General features: G+C 46.0%; 1 protein-coding gene and 2 pseudogenes across 6 annotated transcripts in view; 2 read left to right on the top strand and 1 right to left on the bottom strand.

Annotated features, from left to right (window-relative positions):
• The window catches only part of LOC147033499 (uncharacterized), a 60,465-nt gene that overhangs the window by 12,035 nt on the left and 25,948 nt on the right, over positions 1-22,482 (bottom strand). For 4 of the 6 annotated variants that reach the window (XM_085856089.1, XM_085856063.1, XM_085856045.1 and 1 more), the window contains exons 6-8: positions 18,253-18,363; positions 17,859-17,951; positions 17,567-17,636 (exon numbers count right to left, since the gene is read on the bottom strand). In XM_085856089.1, coding sequence (XP_085712215.1) covers positions 17,567-17,636; positions 17,859-17,951; positions 18,253-18,363 — 274 coding nt within the window. The remainder of the gene's footprint in view (positions 1-17,566; positions 17,637-17,858; positions 17,952-18,252; positions 18,364-22,482) is intronic. The other 2 variants (XM_085856073.1, XM_085856080.1) reach the window with 1 other exon arrangement.
• On the top strand, positions 1,008-2,855 carry LOC147033501 (uncharacterized; annotated as a pseudogene).
• On the top strand, positions 5,032-5,715 carry LOC147033500 (uncharacterized; annotated as a pseudogene).

Genomic DNA, 22,482 nt, shown 5'->3' with positions numbered 1-22,482 from the left:
TTTCATTCGTCAGCATACGCTGGCTAAATCGTCAAGGTGTGACAGGGCCCTAACATTTGAGCACATTCATGAACTGGATGTCGTTATAATAGTGGGGTGTGTGGACCACCAGTCATTTCAAATTGATGCAAAAGTTTAGTTTTTGGTACCAAATTGAAGCTTGGGATCTGAGTAACAATTTTAGTCCGAGTGTACAATGATCAAACCACACTGCGGCACTTTGGGGGCACTTGGGGCATAGAGGGGTGTATGAGTCCAGCAACAGAATAATCTGAATTATTCTAATTGTTATAACTTTTGAAATAATGGTCCTGGCTTAATAAATTTGATATCAAAAGATTTGGAGTGATGAACAGCAAGATCACATGTATATATTTTACTTCTATATGTCACCATGTCGACGGTATGTGCGGGAATTCCCCACCGAATTATAACTTTTATGCAATTTTTCAGAAATCAACAATGCTTTTCTTTACATTTATTTCAAGACATGTATTTGTGTCACAGTTCTATGACATGTTATAATCTATATAATTTAATGCTCAAAGCATATACACAACGTTTGTGTTCATCATTTATTCCATTGCTGGGCTTTGAATTATTTTGATTTCCCAGTTATTGCAATTATTGATGATGTTAACACCATTTTGTCTGTCATCTCCATTTTTTACATTTATGGCTCCAAATCATTGTTTTTCCATTCATACATATTATTGCTTGTACATCTAATACTCCATACTTTCCTGTGTTCAAATACGTGTATAGCATATCTTGGACGCATATATATATATATATATATATATATATATATATATATATATATATATATATATATATATATATATATATATATATATATATATATATATATATATATATATAGTAAATTAGCTCGTCTGAAATCCAATGCTCTCCCATCTAATCTTTGTCACAGATACACTGTTACATATTTCACATTTCATTATTTGTCTCAAAATGAGTCTTTAGTTCCTATATTGTTATAGTTATAAAAATAACTATGATTGCATGTTGCTTTATTGATATCTTTCCAGGTTACTATGATGGCTGAGAAAACCAACTGGAAGCTGTGTGTGCTGTGCGAAACAGAAACTCCTGAAGAACTTGTCTGTCCTCTTGCCAACCCAGTTGCTTCTCGTAGAGAGGAGGCATACACAGAGATCATAAGTCTTGCAAGACAATTTAAAGAAGTTGATGCTGAACCCCACACAAACTTGGAACTTCCTGATGAAGAGTCCATGCGGAGGAATCGTGCATCCTGGCACAAAACATGTCGTCAGCTGTACAAGATGTCGGTACTCGATCGGGCAAAAGCGCGCCATACTCAGGGGTTACCTCCTCGAAGTAAAAAACCAAGAAGGACCAGTGCAGACATTAATCGAAATGTTTGTCTCTTCTGTGGTGATGAGACAAGTGCAAAAGATCATTCCTTCCAGAAGCTTAGTCTCACCAAAGATATACATGACAAAGCAGTTGCACTAGGAATGGATCATGTCCTGACAAACCTTGCAGAAGGAGATTTGGTGGCCATCGAAGCCAAGCATCATCGAAACTGCTACACTGGATTCAACCGACAGTATCATGAGATGGTCAGAAAGGAGGAACAAGCCAAAAATCCCAACGAGAACATGTAGCTTACAATAGAAAATGAGCTGCTCCAATTTATCAATGAAGAAATTGCTGGCGGGCACAGGATTTTTGCATTGCACGATTTGACCGATATTATGACACAAAGGTTGGAACAACATGGAATCAATAAGATGGTGAATCGCACTCGATTGAAAGAAAGAGTACTTCAACATTTCCCTGATTTGACTGAAGAGAAAGGGATACGAGATCGAGTATTCCTTGTTTGCTCTGAGACGGCCAGAAAAATAATCTCAGATGCCTGTCAAACACCAGAGGAAGAATCGCGCAAATTACTCTTGGCAGCAACAATACTACGTAAAGCAGTTTTTGATCATGAAACTACTTTCAAATTCGAAGGTTCATTTCCATCTGGTTGTGAAGAATAAGCTGTTCCACCACGGCTGAAGTACTTCTTCCGTCAACTCCTTGCTGGGCCAAAATCATCACCTGCAAAAGACAAGTCCAGGATGGTTCTCTCTGTGAGCCAGCAAGCCATGATGAGTATGACTTCTCTTTCCACAAACCTGAAGTGTGAGCCTCCCCTTGCAGTGTTTTTAGCCCTCAAAGTACATTCCCAAACCAGGAGCAAGAAGCTGGTGGAACTTCTCCATGAGTACTGCCTGAGTGTGTCCTATAAAAGAGTAGTCAGCATTGAAATTGGCTTTGCACAATCTATCGCTCAGCAAACAAGCGCCAACTCAAATATCGTCTGTCCTACGAATCTGCGTCAGCATATCTTCACAGTTGCAGCTCTTGACAACCTAGATCACAATCCCACATCCAGAACAGCCACTTCATCTTTCCATGGAACAGGAATATCAATTTTTCAGTTTCCTTCATCAGATAAGCCTGGGTTGTATCAAAAACCAATACAGATTGACCGGGCACAAAAATCAAACACTGTTGGACCCATCCTGCCTCCATCATACACATTTGTCCCACCTGTAGGCTGAAATCTTGTCACCCAGCCTCCATAAAAAGATGTGCAGCCACCTGTCAATAATCCCCTGGATAATGAGGCACAACATGAGCAATCCGAGTTGACTTTGGCGCTGACAACTTGGACCAGGACCAGGGGACAGAGACAGCCACTCCGATTGTGTGGTCTGCACACCACGCCTCTCGATCAGATGCTGTTGGACAAACAGAGAAAAGCATTGAAGCCCTTCTCCCACTTTTTCATGAGAAAGCAGCTACACATGGAATGATTCGACACGGAATATATCTTTTTTTTTTTGTATACCTTGGTCGAGGCTCGTATGAGAGCAAACACACAACTCACAGCAAGGAGGCATGAGACAAGAGGGGCGGGAGTGGAAGGGACAAAACATTGGGGAACAGACACATTAGGTGAACTGTGGAAGGGAGAGGGATGGGGATGGGACGGGGAACATGGCGAAGAGAAGATGGACATTACAGGGACTTTCAGGAAGGAAAGCAGGACAATTGAAGGAAGTAGGCTTGGGTGGATTATCGGGGGTAGAAAAGATCGAGGATTTGGATGGGGGAAGATAAGAGGTGGTGGTGAACAGCTGTTTTGAAAGCCTGGAGGGAAGAATGGGAAATAATAGAGTGAGGAAGTTTATTCCAAAGGCGGGAAAAAAGAGGAATGAAAGAGTGAAGATGAGCAGTGATTCGTGATTTTGGTAGTTTTACCAGAAGGGGGTTGTTGGCGGACCTTGAGCGCCCTGTGGAAATGTGGTGGGGACAAATCGCAGAGAGAGCAGGGGGGGCAAGGCTGGAGAGGAGTCGGTAGAAGACAGAAAGACCACCGACCAACCTGCGGTGATTGAGTGAGAGACCCAAAGACTCAGCTTCATTGCAGGAGATGCCAATGATCTTAAATGCCCTGGTTTCGACAGCGTGAAGCCGAGAAAGGTGGGAGGCAGGAGCACCAGCCCAGAGGGGAGAGCAGTACTCCATCAGGCTACGGACAAAAGCTTTGAGGTGGTCAGGAACTCAAGAGGGCCAAGGAAGGTCTTTGCACGACGGAGGATTCCCAGTCGGCGACTGGCTTTTGAGGCGAGGTTGGAAATGTGACTTTCCCAGGAAAGATCATGGCAGATAGTGAGACCCAGAAGCTTGAAAGAAAAGACTTCTTCCAGAGGATTGTTGAGAAAGTGGATGGGGGGGGGGGGTTGTAAACGGTCCTTTCGAAGAGACATAGTGAGAGTGTGAGATTTGTCCCGATTGAAAGACATGTTCCACGTGTTGGACCAGTTTGTGATTTTATCCAGATCTGCAGTGAGCGAAGAAGCTGCTGCTTGCCGGTCTGAGGGATGACAGATGGTACAGCAGATGGTGGAGTCGTTGGCAAAGAGAAATAGAGGATTTTCCAGAGAGTCCGAGAGATCATTGATGAAAACCAGAAAAAGAACAGGGCCCAGAACGCTACCTTGAGGAACTCCAGCCTGCACAGGAAGAGGGGATGAAAGAACTCCATTTAGGGCCACACGTTGACTGCGACAGGAGAGGAAGTCTGCGAGCCATGAGTGGAGATGGCCTTGAATACCATGGGAAGAGAGTTTGTTGAGTAGGGCAGGGTGCCAGACTGTGTCAAAAGCACGTGATATGTCCAGGGATACGGCTCGGATTTCCTGTCTGGCATTGAGGACCTCCATCCATTGATGGGAGAGCAGATGCAGCATATCCAGGGTAGAGTGACCTGGTCTGAAACCAAATTGATGATTGGAAATCAAGCCATTGGAGAAGAGGAAGGATTTCATGTGTGAAGCGATGATGGATTCCATCACCTTGCTGATGATTGGGAGAAGGCTGATTGGTCTGTAGTTACAGGGATCTGTTTTTGCACCTTTTTATGCAGGGCAGTGATGTTAGCAGATTTCCAAGCAGATGGCAGATCTTGTGAAAGAAACTACAGAATACCTCAACCCACAACAAATTCCAGTCTTGGTAGTGGACCAACCACTTTATGATATTGCAAAGAAAATGCAATGGACCTTCCCTGAAATCTTTGGAGAAGATAAGTTTGTAATGTTGCTTGGAGGGCTTCATATCGAAATGGCCCTGTGGGCCACTATGGGGGATGTCTTACGTGGGAAACTGGCAAAAATTTTTAGCAAATGCTGAAAACAAGAAGGAACTATTCTCATTCCTGTCAAGGAAACTCATGCAAGTACAATTTCAACATGGCAAATGGATCTATATTACTTCAGGTGATCAAGTTCTCACTGCAGGGAATGGTCCTCCTATGGGGCAATGTAATCACGAAGAGGCAGACACTCGTGTCCTGGTACATCTTCTTCATGCCATCCAATATTCGTCTGTAGGAATGGTTCATACAGGTGACACAGACGTTGTTGTCATACTTTTGACCAATTTTCACCACATTATGCCTGTGAACCCAGCCGCAGAAATCTGGATTTCATTCAAAGCAGGAAAGACAACCAAAATGATACCCCTCAATACCATCGCTGCAAACTTGGGAGATACAACATGCAAAGCAATGGGACTCTTCCATGCATTCACTAGATCAGATAGTACATCGTCATTCAAGTTCAAGGGTAAGCGATACTGTTTCAAGACGAAGGATAAGGTACCATCATGGAAGAATTTGCAACTGTTACCAACACCCCGTTCCTTACTTTTCCAAGGTTGAAATAAGTGGTGATGCAGTTCGTGTGTAGGCTGTACTCCAATGAATCTTTGACCGATGACATCAGCGTTGACCTATTTCGTATGAGGGTATTCTGTCACAGGACGAGAGATGTAGAGAGAATACCTCCTACTAGTGATGCTCTGGACCAGCACCTGAATAGAAGCGTCTTTCAAGCAAGCATCTGGACTACATCTCACGAGCTGCTGGCATCTGTCCATGATCCCAGAAAATATGGATGGGAGGAGAAAGACAGCAAACTGGTTCTCATTTGGACGACTCTACCCCTTGCTAAGGATGTCTTCGACATCGACGTAAAATGCACTTGCACAAAAACCTGATCATCATGCAAGCGTAAGAAAGCTAACTTGAAATGCACACTCTTGTGCAAGTGCAGATATGGTAAAGAACAGAGTTGGACTTATTCCCATGCCAGCAAATACTTTTGTTAGTTTTTTTCTGATAAATAAAAGAATATGACACCAGTTTCATTGAAAAAAATTCATGTTATTAGGTTACGGGCCGTCAGGGTCAATAACCTATTGCCATCACATGGCATCCGTCATCTGTCAACTGTCTGTCGTCCTTTAATGTGTTATTCTAGCTTAATATCACATTAGATCTTATGGAGATCATGCATGGTCTATCTATTGATAATTTCGGAATTGGTAAACTTAGATTGACCTTGAATGGTCAATTATATTTTCTGTCTAAATATTGCATGAATTTCTTTTGGATTTGGTTTGCATTGCTGGGTATTGGCAATTCAGGAAGGGTCATTCTCAAGGTTGCATTAGGCACAATGGGATATATGTTGCTTAATATTGCATTTATTGCTTTGAGTTTTCAATCTTGGGTATTGGGAAATAACCCTAATAGGCTATCTACTAATCTCTTTGGAATTAACATATATTTTGGTACTTACCGGTAACCTCACTAATAGATTTACGCACATACCATCACCATGGTGGACACAAGAAGAAAAATACTTACACGTGGTGTTGCTGCTCCTCAATACGAATCTTTTAATACCAAACATGTTAAGCTCGGAGCATTATTTTGAAAGTTATAGCAATTTGAAGAATTCAGATTCTTCTGACGCTGGGTTGATACACCCCTCTATGCCCCAAGTGCCCCCCAAAGTGCCCCAGTGTGGTTTGATCGTTATCCACTCGGACTAAAATTGTTATTCAGATCCCAAGCTTCAATTTGGTACCAAAAAAATAAACTTTTGCATCAATTTGAAATGTAAAAGATAATTCAGCAGTGCCGGGCACTCCACTATAAGGAGCCCGGACCCCAATGGGTGCCTCGTTCCAATATTTTACATACGCCAGGCTCACAAACAAGGCAAAGTCCAGAATATTCTTGCTTTCCTTTTTTGTCTGTTTGAATTGATGGCGGAACAAGTAAATTTTTATAGCGTATATTCCTTTAGCCATCCATCGAGCATGATGCATCGCTCCTGGAGCCCGGAATCTGAAGGATCCGGCATCCGCATCGCCACCTAGGAATAGGAGAGATATCTTCAGCAATTCCACGTAATCGTCCCTCAGTTGTTGTTGGGTGATTGCTATCGGTAAATAATCCAACATCTCCACTCGCAGCTCAGCGAGTACTGGATCATCAAAAACCGTACACACGTCATACTGCTTATGATCCAAATCTGCCCATTTCTTCTGGAAGCGTTTGAACAGAAGATCGTCAGGGCCAGAAGTTCCACCGAATGTGCAGGCATAGGCGTGCGACAGAACTATTTCATGCATGTGGTGTCTACATGCAACCCACACGATTTCTCTCTCCATGTAGTTCTCTAGTCTGATGCAAGCGCTGTGGTGTCGGGACAGAGGTGCTCCAAGGCAGACACGAACGGGGGAACAGTACAACCCAGCTTTTGGCACGAGCGAGAGTGTGAGCGTACGTTGCCCGTAACTCCACTTTATTGCGTACTCGATGCACTCCACAAGCCACACGACCTCCAGGCTCTGCAGGCCACAACGGCTACAGCAACTACGACAACGCCTCAGGCGGCGTGCACTCCTATATCCCGTGCAAGCACGTGACCACTCTAAAACCACTCCTCCACCACGCTCCCCACATCATGCTCTGCCCCCGCAGGCCCACTACACCACACTCCTCCCTCCCAAAACTATGATTATAAAATGACCGTCAACATAATAAGCATAACCAGCACAGAATACCATGATAGAAAAACAGAGAGGTACAAAAACGATAATAACCAAAAAGCATAGGTACATCACACCATATAACGTGTCGCTGTAAGCGAGTCGAACAGCAATGGTCAGGTTCTGAAGAGTGAGTTGCCCGACAAACCCACAAAAACCCTGACCGCGTTACAGATATCAAGAAGCAAGGCGAGAAGCACAGCATCACTACGCAGCAGAAGCACCCCCAGGCGGCTCATGCCCACGCGCCCTCCGGCGCGGTCGCGGCGACCTCCCGAGCAAACCTCCCCCGGCACCATCAAACGCCCCCGGCCGACATGGCGGCACATCTCCCCCAAACAGACCCAAATCAGATAAACATTCCGAGCCCAGAAGCCCGCTGTCTGGAAGCCCCGTGGCACCAGCGTAGCCAACCTTGTCGAGAACAGGGGTTGGTGCCGCCCGGCGCCATGCCCGTCCGGCCTTGGGCGATGACGCTGAATAGCACCGTCGGCTGGCGCACCATCAGTCCCATAACAAACCCACGCATTACAATCAGCCGAGATTCCAACGTACGTCCAAATGGCATTGGACGAGAACAGAGAGTTGCGCCCCAGGCGCCCGGCACGTCTGACCTTGCCGAAACCAGGGGTGGGGGTAACGCTAAACAGCGAACCAGCCCCGGCTCGGAGTCGATCTCTGAGACCCACACGGCAATTAGACGGCAGCAATCCTAGCAATCCCATACAAAACCACACATCAAATTCACTCATGCCATAAAGTAACAAGAACATCGTCTGCGCAGTTGCAAACTTCCCTTTTCTTACAGCACGTTCTCCCAATATAACCCCCACATATGACAGGGTAACGAACCGTGGGCTGCCCTCACAGCGGGAAGCCAGTAAAACCTCTTTATTTGCCACGATCGCCCCCAAAGCCTTCATATCACATCGGTCACATCGAACATCCCATCGACTGATCCCAGCCAAACATATTCTCCCCCACGAACTGTCGGCATTTATCTCAACAACGTTAAACTGCATCACTTGAGCAATGAAAATCAAATACGCAACGAACAGCAACCCATGAACCAGATCACGTGTCCGTCTCTTGGTTGTCGCCGCGACGTAGCGATGACCTGCTTGTCGTCGACAGTCGCGATCCGCGAACTTCTTGAACGCGACTGGCTCACTGCACTTCCCCGCTGAAATCGCTTGAACGACACGGGCGCGCATTGTATCATGAGCGCAGCCGAAGCGCGAGAGCTCCTCGCAGCTGGCATGACTCCCGTTGCTCCAGAACTCTACGTCATCGTCGCAGGAAGCAATGAACGACCGCTCACGTTGCACCGTCGCGGCCCCCGTCGCCGGAACCTCACCCTCGCGTCTCGAGGGAGGCCCGGGCCCACACGGAGAGACGTGCCCCGAAAGAGGCACAGGTGCACCTGGAGGTACGAACTCCGAAACAGGAACTGCGAGCCCCTCCCCTCGCACCACGAACCACGGGAGCGCAACCCGCTGACCCCGATGGGCAACCAAGACGTGTGGCCTGCCAACCACAGGCAGCGCTTCACCGGCATACGTGTGCACTGCGAGGGTAGCACGAGCGGACTCAACTCGACACCCGATCAGTGCCCCGATCATCTCGACCTCCACTGGAATTGGTCCTGTCACCCTCGGACTAATTGAAACCAGGTTCAACATGGGCAGCATCAGTGCCCCGATCATCTCAACCTCCACTCTCATTGATCTTGTCACCTCCGGACCAATTGAAGACAGGTTCAACATCGGCAGTATCTCCCGCTCCGGGTCGCTGGGATCTCTGTACCCAGGCTGCAAGACTCGACCCGGGTGCAAGTGTACGCCATGCACCGAACACCGTACCGGCAGTAGGTCTCGACCCGGGACGTAAGGATCGCTTCGCACACCGCCATCCATGACCGTTATGATGGGCAATGACTCTCGGCACACACACCGTAGACGTCCCCGAGTGCTCAGACCGCCGTCCGACTGACTGCATTGCAACGCTCGGCCCCGACCAGCGCCGAAGACTGTGCGCGTGGCCGTGCATGCCTGGAACATCGCGCTGACCTCCGGAACATCTGCTGCGCACCGACCATCGAGACCCCGGACACTCCTCAGAGCTAACGCGACGTCCGACGCCGCATCTGAGCTGAACTGCACGTCCTCGTTCTTTAGCCGTGACCTCGCAGAAACCATTCCCGAGGTTCGCCAAGCATTAATAAAACGAAATCCGAACGCGGCCGTCGTCCACTCAACGTGACGTGGAAATAGCAGCCCAACTGTTCAGAAAACAATTCGAAGTCACCTCCGATGAAGACGGGCACGCGTCCGTGCGCCGTGCCCCGACCTTCTGCCATGCTGGAGCCGGTCGTGACGGCAAGATGCCTGGCCCCGAAGCCTGTGTGTGCGGCGCGCGAAACTCGCGATGCGCTCCTTGCGATACGCTCCTCCGGACCCCGCCCGGTGTAGACCTCGAACCGCGCGGGGTGCGCTGAGTGACTTGCTGCCGATCCGAACCCAACCACACTGCACACGCCGATCCGAACAGACTCGTCGCCAAATGTGGTGTCGTGACAGAGGTGCTCCAAGGCAGACAGAGCGGGAGAACAGTACAACCCTGCTTTATTGCACGAGAGAGAGCGTGAGCGTACGTTGCCCGTAACTCCACTTTATTGCGTACACGATGCACTCCACAAGCCACACGACCTCCAGGCTCCGCAGGCCACAACGGCTACAGCAACTACGACAATGCCTCAGGTGGCGTGCACTCCTATATCCCGTGCAAGCAAGTGACCACTCTAAAACCACTCCTCCACCACGCTCCCCACATCATGCCCTGCCCCCGCAGGCCCACTACACCACAAGCGCCTCGATGTAGGCCGATATTGCTGCTCATAGTATCAAAGACATTGCCATGACCCTGATCTTTGACTCCCCATTTTTTCAATGCAAGCAGTTGCTTGCTGTTTGCCTGTTCCGCTGGTTGCTTTTGGGATACCCAATAGCTTCTCTTCTCCGTTATCAGTAACCAGCACCGTGATACGGTCGACATTTTTCTTTGAGCCGTAAATATCTGGTAAGAGTTTACTATCCCAGTGGAGAAGAAGAGGTCCTTTCAGGGAGAAGTCGTCTTCCTCGGCGGCAGCTGCTTCTCTCCGTCCCTCCATGCGAGAACGTCGTGCAGAGCTCCGTGATAGGGTGATGTCGCCGATATCATGACCGAGGGCCTTGGCGCCAGCTCCGGCCATGAACACAGCCCCGCGATCTGGCAAGTTCACGCGATCCAGCGCTGCTACAACATCCAGAGATCGGAAAATGTTCTTTGGTTTTGGATTGGATGAAGTAGCCGAATGAGCTTCTGTTTTACTGCAGCCAGGGGTCTCTGATGACGTTGAGGGAGCTATATATTCATCCGCCAGAGTTTCAGATTCAGATTCACTTGACGTAGACGATAGTGCTTCGCTTTCAGTTACTTTCAGCGTAACGTTGCCGAGGTAAGTCTTCATTTTCCTCTCTTTTTCGTTTATTTTCCTCTCTCGAGTGGGTGACTAAATCAGCTCCAGCCATGCTACTCGAGAACACACTCTCTCGCTGACGCTCCAGGAAGTCACGGTCGGCAATGATCACTATTTCCAACAATGCATTGGCTGACGCTACGTCGAATAACTCCTCCAGGTCTGAGAGAAATAGATCATTGTTCATTTCACCAGTGTCGTTGTCCATTTTGCCATTTTTCTTTAGTTTTAGATATCTCTCCTGGAGCTTTTTCAGCTTACGTACGCATGCATCCGGACGTTGCGTTGGCAATCTCGCTCTATTCCACACCTCAATCACTTCACAACACGTGATTCTATAGCTCTCAGCAAAAGTCTTTTTCTCGGTAACATGGTGGAATTGTAAGAGGCGTAGAACATCCAGTCCACGTGGCAATCTTCCGGCAGAAAGCTGTGATATCGATGCTCCCAGTAGCCAGCTTTCATAAGAAGAACGGAGTCCTGGCTTCAACGCCATCACTCAACCTTAGCCAAAGAAATTGAAAGAAATGATGGACCACAAATATCACATGATCAGCACAATATATTATTGAAGAGTGCGGCTGCTCTGGACACGCGAGTCTAAAACCAACCGCCCTCACCATTCCCGCTCATGCTGCCACCCCCTTCCATCACTGTAACGGAAACACCACCACGCCGTTGGTATGGCGGGGGGGGGGGGAAGCAGGAGTACCAACAATCCATCTCAAAATTACACAAATTTCACTCATCAGCCAAAAATCCTCATCTTTGAGCGACCACTAAACGTTATCGTAGGACCACAACAATTCACAGGCAAATAAGTGTATCATAGTGAACAAAAACAAGCCATGTAGAGGGAACATTCAGACAACTTCATATTTTTCATATTGATCATGGACCACCAAAATGTATATACAGTGTATATATATATATATATATATATATATATATATATATATATATATATATATATATATATATATATATATATATATACACATACACATATATACATACATAGATATACACGAGCAAACACCATCAGTCACTTCACCGAGGGAAATAAGGGGGGGGGGGGGGGGGGAAAGAGGGGGGGGAGAGTGGGGAGAGAAGAGAGAGCAGGGAGAGGGCAGAGAGGAGAGAGAGGGAAGAGAGGAGGGAGGGTGAGCGAGGAAGGGTGGGGGATCAAGGGGGAGTGGGGGAAGGGAAGACAGTGTGAGGTGAGAGGAATGGAAGGCAGTAGTGTGGCGGAGTGTTAATTACCACCCAAAAGCGTCCAGAGACAAACACCACCCGAACGCGTCTAGGGCCAAGCTGACCAGAGACAAACACCGCTTGGATACGTCCAGAGACAAACTCCCGTCAAGACATAAACACCGCACGGACACGTCCGGAGACAAACCCTGCTCAGAAACGTCCATAGACAAACACCGTCCATAGACAAACACCGTCCAAACATAACCACCATCCAGATGTCACAGTCAGAGAGAGAGAGAGAGGGGGGAGGAGTGAATGAGAGGGGTGTCGGAGGAGTGTGCTACACTGCAATGTGAGGGGATAGAGCAAGGATGGGACACACAGAGAGAGAGAGAGAGAGAGAGAGAGAGAGAGAGAGAGAGAGAGAGAGAGAGAGAGAGAGAGAGAGAGAGAGAGAGAGAGAGAGAGATATATATATATATATATATATATATATATATATATATATATATATATATATATATATATATATATATATATATATATATATATATACTTCATAAACAACACACACGCACACACACGACTGATATCAGAAACAATCCAGAAACCTCACGGAGCTTTCACCAAAAAACGTTACATTTATATAAACGTTTCAGGTATATGTTCACAAACATTATTCTTTACAAACAGCTGCATGTGACGGGTGGAAAAAAATTTGGCTTGGTAATTTAGAAAACACGTTAATACGGCAAACCGCTCAGAAATCGAGTGTTATTTCACAACTCACTCACAATGACGGACCATGAACCACTCACTCAGGGTGATGAAGCACAAACCACTCGCTCAGGGTGATGGAGCATGAACCACACACTCAGGGTGACAGAGCATGAACCACTCACTCATGGCGATGGAGTATGAACCACTTGTTCAGGGTGACGGAGCACGAACAACTCGCTCAGTGTGTTGGAGCATGAACCACTTGCTCTGAATGATGTGGCAGGCAAATGCTTCTGCAGTGAGTGAAGTATTCGCTCAGAAGGTCATATCACGGTCTCGCTCTCAACTGTAAGGTGTTCAGCAAGTGGCTTAAGCACTCATGCAAGCACTCCAATTAAATGGTTGATAAGGAATGGTTGGCCAGGCTTTCACTGAATAATCATATCAGATCCCTTCAACTTTAAAGCCGGGCTTCACCGCACACAGAGCCGTTGTTGAAATTAAATGAATTTGTGCAAATAATGACTTTATCCACAAAAAAGTTGCAGCTTAATGCAGAACAACCCTGGAGACATCACGAAATTCAATCGCCCGTGAAATAAACATTGCAGGTAATCCACCATCTTGCCAGCTCGTCTGTACACACGTCACATCATGCATCAGTTCAGGGTCCATGCAAACATTATAACTTTTTATTAAATCACCCGTTTTTTACCAGATTTGGTTTGATTTCCTGTAGATCACCTTGCAAAACCTCTGAAAATACAGAAAGATCTGGCAGATGCCATGGATACGCAGACCGACCCTCTGGAGGACAGGACATGAGGTCAAGCAGTGAATACATTAAATCATAGAGCTCGATGAAGCTGGTCCATTTTGGCACGTTCCTAAATGTTTTGTTCACTCAATATAATTATTCCAACAAGAGAAAAAGATAAGTTTATTGCTTTGGAAATTTCACATTTTCTTGTGTATCTTTGGAGAGAGATGGAACATCGCCTTGCTTGCTTAAAGTAAATAGGTATATCGGCTTACTTATAAGACTCATTATTTCTGTAAATTATCAGATTTCACAACAGATTTCGACACTTATTCGGAAATGAGGAAAACATTCTGCATGAGTCGTCACACCAATGGTGAAAATTTTGGCTCAATCCAAGAAGCGGTTGCCGAGAAAAACACGAAAGTTCTGTGCAGACAAACAAACACAAAAACATATAAACAGACAAACAAGCAGTCATAGAGTGGTACTTACAAAATCGTCAACTTGACCTCTGATCTTGTCTAATAAAAGCTGTCTCTGGACAAGGTAGTGACGCAAACCAGAAGTTTATATGATGATTCTGCACCAAACCATCAAAAATCGAATGTTTTGGATATTTGACCTCACTGTGACCTTGACCTTTGACCGATTTTGACCAAAATCAAAGCAGTGCTAGCCATCACCCTCCTGCATCACGTGGAGTAATTTGACATTGGTCCCTTCTTTCATTCTCGAGTTATCATGTTTTGGATGTTTGACCTCACTGTGACCTTGACCTTTGACCGATTTTGACCAAAATCGAATCAGCACTAGCCATCACCCTCCTGAATCACGTGGTGTAAAGTGACATTGGTAGCTTCTTCCTTTCTCGAGTTATCATGCCTACACACAAACACACAAACACACAAACACACAAACACACAAACACACAAACACAGGATGGAAGTCATCAATATACTTACGAAATCCTTAGATTTCGTAAGTAACAAACGGACGTAAATGCAATACTCTCTCCTTCAGCGAGGGTAAAAATGCTTTCAGTTGAGATGAAGTAATGAATCGCCACATCACGGCAGGAAAACTGAGAGGTATGCATGCTCACCCTTAGCTGTCTGGCCTGGGTTCGAATCCAGAACCAGCTACAAACTCTCAAACTAGTGTTTCACAGGCAGGGTGATTCAACAATGTGTGTGCCATCTCTCGGATGGATGTTAAACTGGGAATTTCATCTGACGGAATCCCTTTCCCCTTCCCCTCTCTGACCCCTATCTCACCCCCCTCTCTCCCACCCCTCTCCTGATTTCCGACCCCACCCTCTCGCTCTCTCCCCCCTCACCCGACAGAGACAGACTCTCTGTCTCTGTCTCTCTCACCCCTCCCCCATCCCCCTGCCTCCCCTGCCTCCCTTCCACTGCCCCTCTATTGAGGGGACTGCAGCATGTACAAATCTGATTTGGAGTGAGCCGACTGGAGGGGTGTAAACGTTACCGCATATACAAGCATGCCTGCATGCAGGCAGTCATTTGCCAGGTAGATATCGTAGGTTTTGAATGCTTCTGCCCCAGGTCTCGAAGGCATCCACCTTCGTGTGTGTGCCTATCCGTGTTCGGTCATTCGGCATAACATATTGTTACGGATCTGGAAACCATTTGCATTCAACATACAGATGTCACAAAAGTCAGTATGTCGTTAAGTATGTCTGTTGTCAGATCCCTTCCTTTTGCTTAGTGGGAGAATCAAAGGCGTGCATTGCGATTTCTTTTAGTTAGGTTATTACATCTAACAAGCTATCTAACAACCATCCCATCTGCATGACCCCTCAGCCCATTACGATCCACGGTACCATCGTGCTTGCAGCCCTCGGTTTGTGGGCCACAGCACACCCTTGCCTGAGGTGGATTCCCGAGGATGTTCGAGGAAGTTTCACCACCACGACCTTTCTCGAACACGTGCGGAGGGGAGGGTTGGCTTTCTCCAAACAAGGCCGAAACCCTGCCCCGGAAAGGTATGCTGTGGGACCCTGTCCAATCAAACGTGGATAGTGAGGTGTGTTCACCAAGGCCCCTCCCCACTGAAGGAGGTCCATAAATTCCCGAGCACTCTGAGTGTTAGTGGGTTTTTGCTGTCACGAAAGGGGTTTTTGCTGTCACAAAGGGGTCACAGTGGTTGTTACGAGGGTTGAGCAGACGGTTGTCGAGGCGGCGAACGTGTCTCTGTTGGCCCTCTACAAGGAAGGAAAGAGCAACCCCGACCCCACTCTGTGGACCCTGGCCATTCACCACCCAAGCTCCGCAATGAACCTCCAGTCCCGCACGTACGACTGGCGACCACACCAGCGACCATTGTCAGGTGCCGCAGCACGGAGTACCCCCTTTCTCCTACGGCCAGGTACCCATCCAAACTCTGACCCCAAGCTTGTCTCTCTCCTCAGCTGCGAGGGTCCAATAAAGAACTCTGGGTTTCTTTTCATTTGTGTTTGCGTCTGCATGTGGGCCCATCTTTAAGTAGAACGGAATGAGTGTTTTTGGATCATTCTAAATATTCCTTGCTTGCATATTCGTGTTGACTTGCTTTGTGTCTTCATTTACTGTGAATAAATCATCACAGAAATGTTGCCAGTCCGTTTCTGTCCTTTCTTGAATTTGTCCAGTATGGTTCGGATTTGAGTTTAGGCGGGGTTTTAACCCCAGTATTCGGACAATTGTAGTCGGGACGTCCTTGGCAGGCCCACTCGAATGCATCCGAGCCGGAAAGGTGGGTGACAGAGCGGTTGACGGTAGGTGTAATTTTAACACTGCCGGTAGAGTGAATCCGGTTCGGCCAGGCGTTCCGAGGGCATGGATCCCCGGTAGCCGAGACCACATGGTTACTTAGGCACATTGGATAGAGATAAAATAGCCCTATGCCACGCGGTTGAAATATTGGTGACTACGGTCGGTTAAACAACCTGCCGGCTCGCGGAGTTATCCGAGCGACGGCCTCCAATTCCGGGGAGTTTGGTGGGAGACGACACAAGTTTTCCCCACCTAGTGGTCGTTCTCGCCTCCGACCCCCGGCCCACAACAATATCATTCTCTTTGCGAACCCTACCCTCCTCCCCCCTCTCTCTCTATCTCTCTCTCTCTCCCCCCCCCTCTCTCTCTCTCTCTCTCTCTCTCTCTCTCTCTCTCTCTCTCTCTCTCTCTCTCTCTCTCTCTCTCTCTCTCTCTCTCTCTCTCTCTCTCTCTCTCTCTCTCTCTCTCTCTCTCTCTCTCTCTCTCTCTCTCTCTCTCTCTCTCTCTCTCTCTCTCTCTCTCTCTCTCTCTCTCTATTCCTCACACCCATCTCTCCTGCAGTGTATGGAAATGTTTGGTGAAGTGTCGCTCTCGCCCCTCCCCTCCCCCCCCCCCCATTCCACGCTCCTTCCTCACCCCCTCCAAGCTTTGCATCCCTCCTCTCCCCTGCCTGCCCTACATCCTCTCTCTACTCCTTCCTCTCTCCCCCTCCCCTCCCCCATCTCTCTTCCTCCCTCTTTCTCCCCCCACTCTTAACATCCCCGTCAGCGAAGCAATGTTGTATTTGCTCGTATCACATAAATAAGAGCATTGAGACAGCATTGCTCTTCATGAATTATAAAGTGATTCATTGATGAGGCCAATTCATCGCAATACTTGGGATTTACACGTGGGATTCCAGATTGACAGCAAAGTGTTCAGATGAAAATTTCAAATGGGCCAATAATTCTCTCTTCCACCTGAGTCATCATAATGAATCTTTCAGGAGCATTGGATACGTTTATCTTTTCTCTTATCTAATTCAAGTGAAGCATTTTATGAGTGCTGCATGTGTTCAACATGTAGTTACAACAATTCTCTCGAAGGAAGTTGTGTTCACACTAGGTAGAATGGCGGTGGCATCACCAACCAGGAAACCTTTGTCACCTGGCAAGGCTTTGGGTCTGAATCTTGTTGGTCGACCACGTTTTCTCTGGTAGTGGTGCCTGTGGCCATTCTGCATCGTATGGAAATGACGCATCATTCAAACTTCACCTTTTTCTTCTCCAAATAAGTTGTAAGCATCCAAATTAAATTTTTAACATTGTAGACCTGCTCCATTAATCCATTTATTGATCGTGAGAATCCATTATTATTTCAAATTTTCTAATTTCCCTCATTCTTCCCTGTTCTGATGGTGAACACACACAACATGCAGATACTCAGGGTGGAAACTTACCCAGGACGATAATGAAGATCGCCATCATGAAAATGTTTGTGAATTCAAAACATGTCAGGATCGTTGAGAACTCAAAGTAGAAATCCGTTTCTTCTTTTGGGATGAAGTGGACGATTATGAATGAAGGAAAGAAATGAGAATTTTGGATAACGAGGAAAAAAGGAGAGGAAAAAAAAAACAATTAAAAGAGAATTTCATACTGCCGGCTTTTCATTCCTCTTTCATCAAACTCTTTCCATTTTACACAATCAAAGTTCTTTCACTATATTACTTCAATGCCCAGAAATAATTTACACATTGCTTGTGTCCATTGACTGCTACGAACTCCGACACTCCTACCTTACAACCTTCCAACTCTTCCAAATGATTACATATTGAAACATCGAGCTCCTACCTGTGGAAGACTCTTCAATCACACACTTGCCATCATATTCGTGAAAGCCTTGACGACAACTACATTTTCGGTTATTCTTTGTGACACATGTTCTCTCTTCATACTGACTATCTGCAGATCAAACAAATCGACATTAGAAAGAGTTAAGTGAGAAACAGAACACAAGATGCAAGGAGGAACCAGAATAAATAGTCCAAAGCATTCAAGTGATGTTCTAGCTTACAATGAACAAGAATGATAAGTTTTCATCATCATATTGTCATAAAAGGTCAATGTGGAATGTGCATTACTATGGCAAATTGTCATGAAAAAAACCAGAGTAAACTATGGGTGTAAATTTCATCATTCATTCATTCACAATGAAAAATTCAAATTTGATATATTTAATTATTGTGGATTGAAAGAAACTGCATCAGCCAAAAAAAGATAAATACAATAAGAATGAAAGACAAAAAAGTCGAGTTTAAAAAAAAAACAAGCTCGAATGAGCTAAGATCCTTGTCCTCTTAATGATGTCGTCATAAAAAAACGAATATGACGTCATTGTGATGTATCAGGTTTGCGATAAATTATCTGTGCTAATGTCCGGCTTGATTCCCACAAATAAAATTCAAACAGCTTGCCTAGTTTCGGAGATAATGGTGTGGACGATTTCCATTAGCGGCGATATTATGACGTCAACTTTTTTCTCGGAAGAATTTACAAAATCGGAGATGGTTACTGCCTGCGCGTGGACTTTCTGCATATACCTGGCAAGTTTCACGAAGATCCGATGAAAACTCTGGGTTGTGAAAGAAAAAATGTCAAAAATAGGAATGATGTCATAAAAATTGATATGACGTCATAGTGATGTATCAATTGTGCGGTGATTCATCACTGCTAATGCCCTGTTCGATTCCTGCAAACAGAATTCAAAAAGCTTGCCTACTTTCGGAGATAATTTTTGGGCGATTTCCATTAGCGGAGATATTTTGACGTCATAACTTTTTTTTCTAGGAGGAATTTTCAAAATCGGAGATGGTTACTGTCTGTGCAGGCTATTTCTACAGATACGAGGTGTGTTCAAAATGTATCCAACCTTTGTTCATAAAAAATACTCGTATCCAGATACAACAAACTTACACTAATCTCCTTCAAAGTAGTCCCCTTGGGCTGCCACACACTTCTCCCAACGGTTCTGCCACTGTCAGAAGCAGTGCTGGAATGCCTCTTTTGGGATGGCGCGCAGCTGGTCCGTCGCATTCCGCATGATGTATTCTCTGGACTGAAATCTGGTCCCTTTCAGGGGCATTTCCAGCTTGGGGAAAAGCCAGAAGTCACACAGAGCCATGTCGGCAGAGTAGGGAGCCTGACGAAGCACAGGTGTGTTGTGTTTGGCCAGGAAACTGTATCAAATGTGAAGAATGGGCAGGTGCGTTATCGTGATGGAGCTGCCGATTGACCGCTGCCCAAAGGTCCGGCCGTTTGCATCACACAGTGTCACGAAGGTGACACAGTACCTCTTGTTAGTATCCTGCATCAACAGGGTCCTCACTTGGTCAATGACGATCTCATTTCTGGATGTTGAGGGCCTACCAAAACATGCTTCACTTTGCACTGATGTGCGACCATCTTTGAAGTGGTTGTACTACTCTTTTATCTGTGTGATGCCCAGTGCTTCATTCCCGAAGGCCTGTTGAATTTTGCGGATCGTTTCCAGTTGGGAATCGTCAAGCTTTACACAAAATTTGATGCAGTAGCGTTGTTCAAGTTTTTCCATCATTTTGTCAAAAACGAAAATCTGATGGCGCTCACTTACACTTCCTCACTCATCGGCGGTCTGTCGGTGACTGACAGCTTCTGCAGGCGGGAAAATATTCACGCATATGAATTAGGATCACCTTCATACGTGCACCAAACCATGCCTACCCAGCTTCATTGGTTTACGCATGAAAAATTAAGGTTGGATACCTTTTGAACACACCTCGTACAATTGCCCAATTAAATATAGTAGGATTGCAATGAGTCCAATTTCTATTCAAGAACAGAACATTTATGGTTAACGATTCTGAAATTGCCACTCTTTGATTTAAATGCTGAAAATTCTGTTTAAATGATGATTTTTACTAAAGATGCACAGAGGCAGGTTAAAAGTGCCTGGTGAGCAGAACTGAATCACTGTAAATACACAGAGACACAGCACATATGCAAAATGTCTCATTTAGCATTCATACGTCATTTCAAAAGTCGCATATTCTCCTTGGTCCTTTTTCTGTGGTGTGTCTGAGGCCTTTAGGAATAGATAACTAAGGATCTACTGATTGTCCAATACCCAGGGCATGTATCTTTGTGAATAAACTGTGCACATAATAAATGTGTTCATGTCCCTTGTTCTCCCTCGCTGTTTACTTTTGGTTTCTGTGAGTGATTCGAATTTCCTGATCACAAAACCGCTTTGGAGATCAGTTGTCAGTTGAATGATAGGGTGGGTTGAGAACGATCAGTGGCAAAATAAATCACCCCATGACTAGCACAGTCCAGCACACAGTATTGCCATTTGTTTTCTCGGCATAATGGAGAACCAGCACGTTCCTTAGCCAGCTCAGGTGTTCCACCAATATATAGTAGCTTTGCATACAGGCCTGTGATGCTCCTTGGAGCATTCGAACCAGTGGATCAGAGTGACCGCTTTAACAGTGTTTTTTCAGGATTTGGACCAGACAACTGGGCTTACCTGACAACAATACTGAATGTATATGGAAATTATAAATGTATATATATATATATATATATATATATTGTTATGAAAACATACCCCAGGGGAGAGCATACATGGACACATAGGTGACCCATGGATTAGTTATTTCATTAGTCTTTGTGTAGATAGTCCTTGGTCCCTTGTCGAGGTGTTGTTCGGTGGGCATGCATTGGTTAGGTTGCATTTTCCCAGTGTAATATCTTCACTCCCCCACCCACTGTTACCTTCAATGTCTCCTTCTTCACACCATCGTTCTGCTCAATTCCCCTGTTACTTTCAATCATTCTTCCTTTTCCCCAATCGTCCATTCCCTCCCCTCTTCCTTTCTCAATCCACCAATAACCTCCCCTTCACCAAATATCCTTTTGACAATCCCTCCTTCACCCCATCAGTCTTGCATTCAACCACGTGACTGTTTGGTCATCTCTTGGTCTGGCGGAAACCCTCTCCCTTTTTACTCCATTCTTAAATGCATGTTCATGGCAAGTGATGCTTGGTTCGTGGCCTACGAGACTGTGCTTCTCACATGTAAAACAGTACATACAGTGTAGGGGACGTTTTGTGCGTGTGGGGATGGGCTGAGGGCTCTTGTCGTAGCCTTGGATGCGGGAAGGGAGGGCAGGACCTGTATTGAACATTTCCTCAGAATGATGTGGCATTTTCCACAAGCCACTTCATGGACCCACTCCCATCGGCTGCGGACCAATGAGGGACAGGCTCGCATGAGCCGGGATGAAAAGCGCTCGAGAGAGGAAAGGAAAAAAGGATGCAAAATGCTGAGAGATGGGGAAGGAATGTGAGAGAAGGGGAGAAAAGGGATGTGAAGATGAAGAGGTCAGAAGCGGATGGAGAAGGCTTGTGATAGAAAATAAAAAAGTGTGCTTGGGTGAAGAAAGAAAGGTTTCAGGAGCAGTTGATGTCAAGCTTGTGTGATGAAGCTTCTGACAATGTGGTGAAGCTTGTGGCATCAAGATTCTGATTTCTAAACTTTGGTATCACTGAAGGTGGATAGAGGTTAAATTTCACCCGTGTCTGTTGGTTTATCTGTGAGCAGGATATCTCAAAAAGTTGTGAACGAATTCAGAAGAAATCCAGCTCATCAGTGGGATACAAATGTAAATTGATCAGCGTGGCAGAGGTATGCTCTCCCCTGGGTGCAGTTGTAGTTTTTGTAGTGTGGTGATTTTGACTGACTTCCAAACAGATGAAAGATGACCTGGGACAAATGTCAGTGTGAACAAAGCAGAAAGATGTGCAGGAGCAGCAGAGAACGTTGTTTGGGAACCTGAGCTAATCGTGTCCATTACAGTTGCATAATCAGAGTTGAAGGTTGCCAGAAACTTCTTAACATTCTCAGGTGCAAAGGACAGAGCCGAGGAGCATTTCGGTGGAAGTGGCAATACTGGGGACAGAGAATGAGGCATCGAAGACACAATATTTAGAAGACTTAACAAGGAAGGTGCCACCAGTTATTTGAGGAGCGAGACAAGGGG

Source organism: Eptatretus burgeri, chromosome 2 (assembly GCF_056783735.1).
Source record: "Eptatretus burgeri isolate ZD-2024b chromosome 2, Ebu_testis_v1, whole genome shotgun sequence".
Classification (NCBI taxonomy): Eukaryota; Metazoa; Chordata; class Myxini; order Myxiniformes; family Myxinidae; genus Eptatretus; species Eptatretus burgeri.
Note: the sequence above shows the minus strand (reverse complement) of the source record. Positions and strands in the feature narration are given on the sequence as shown.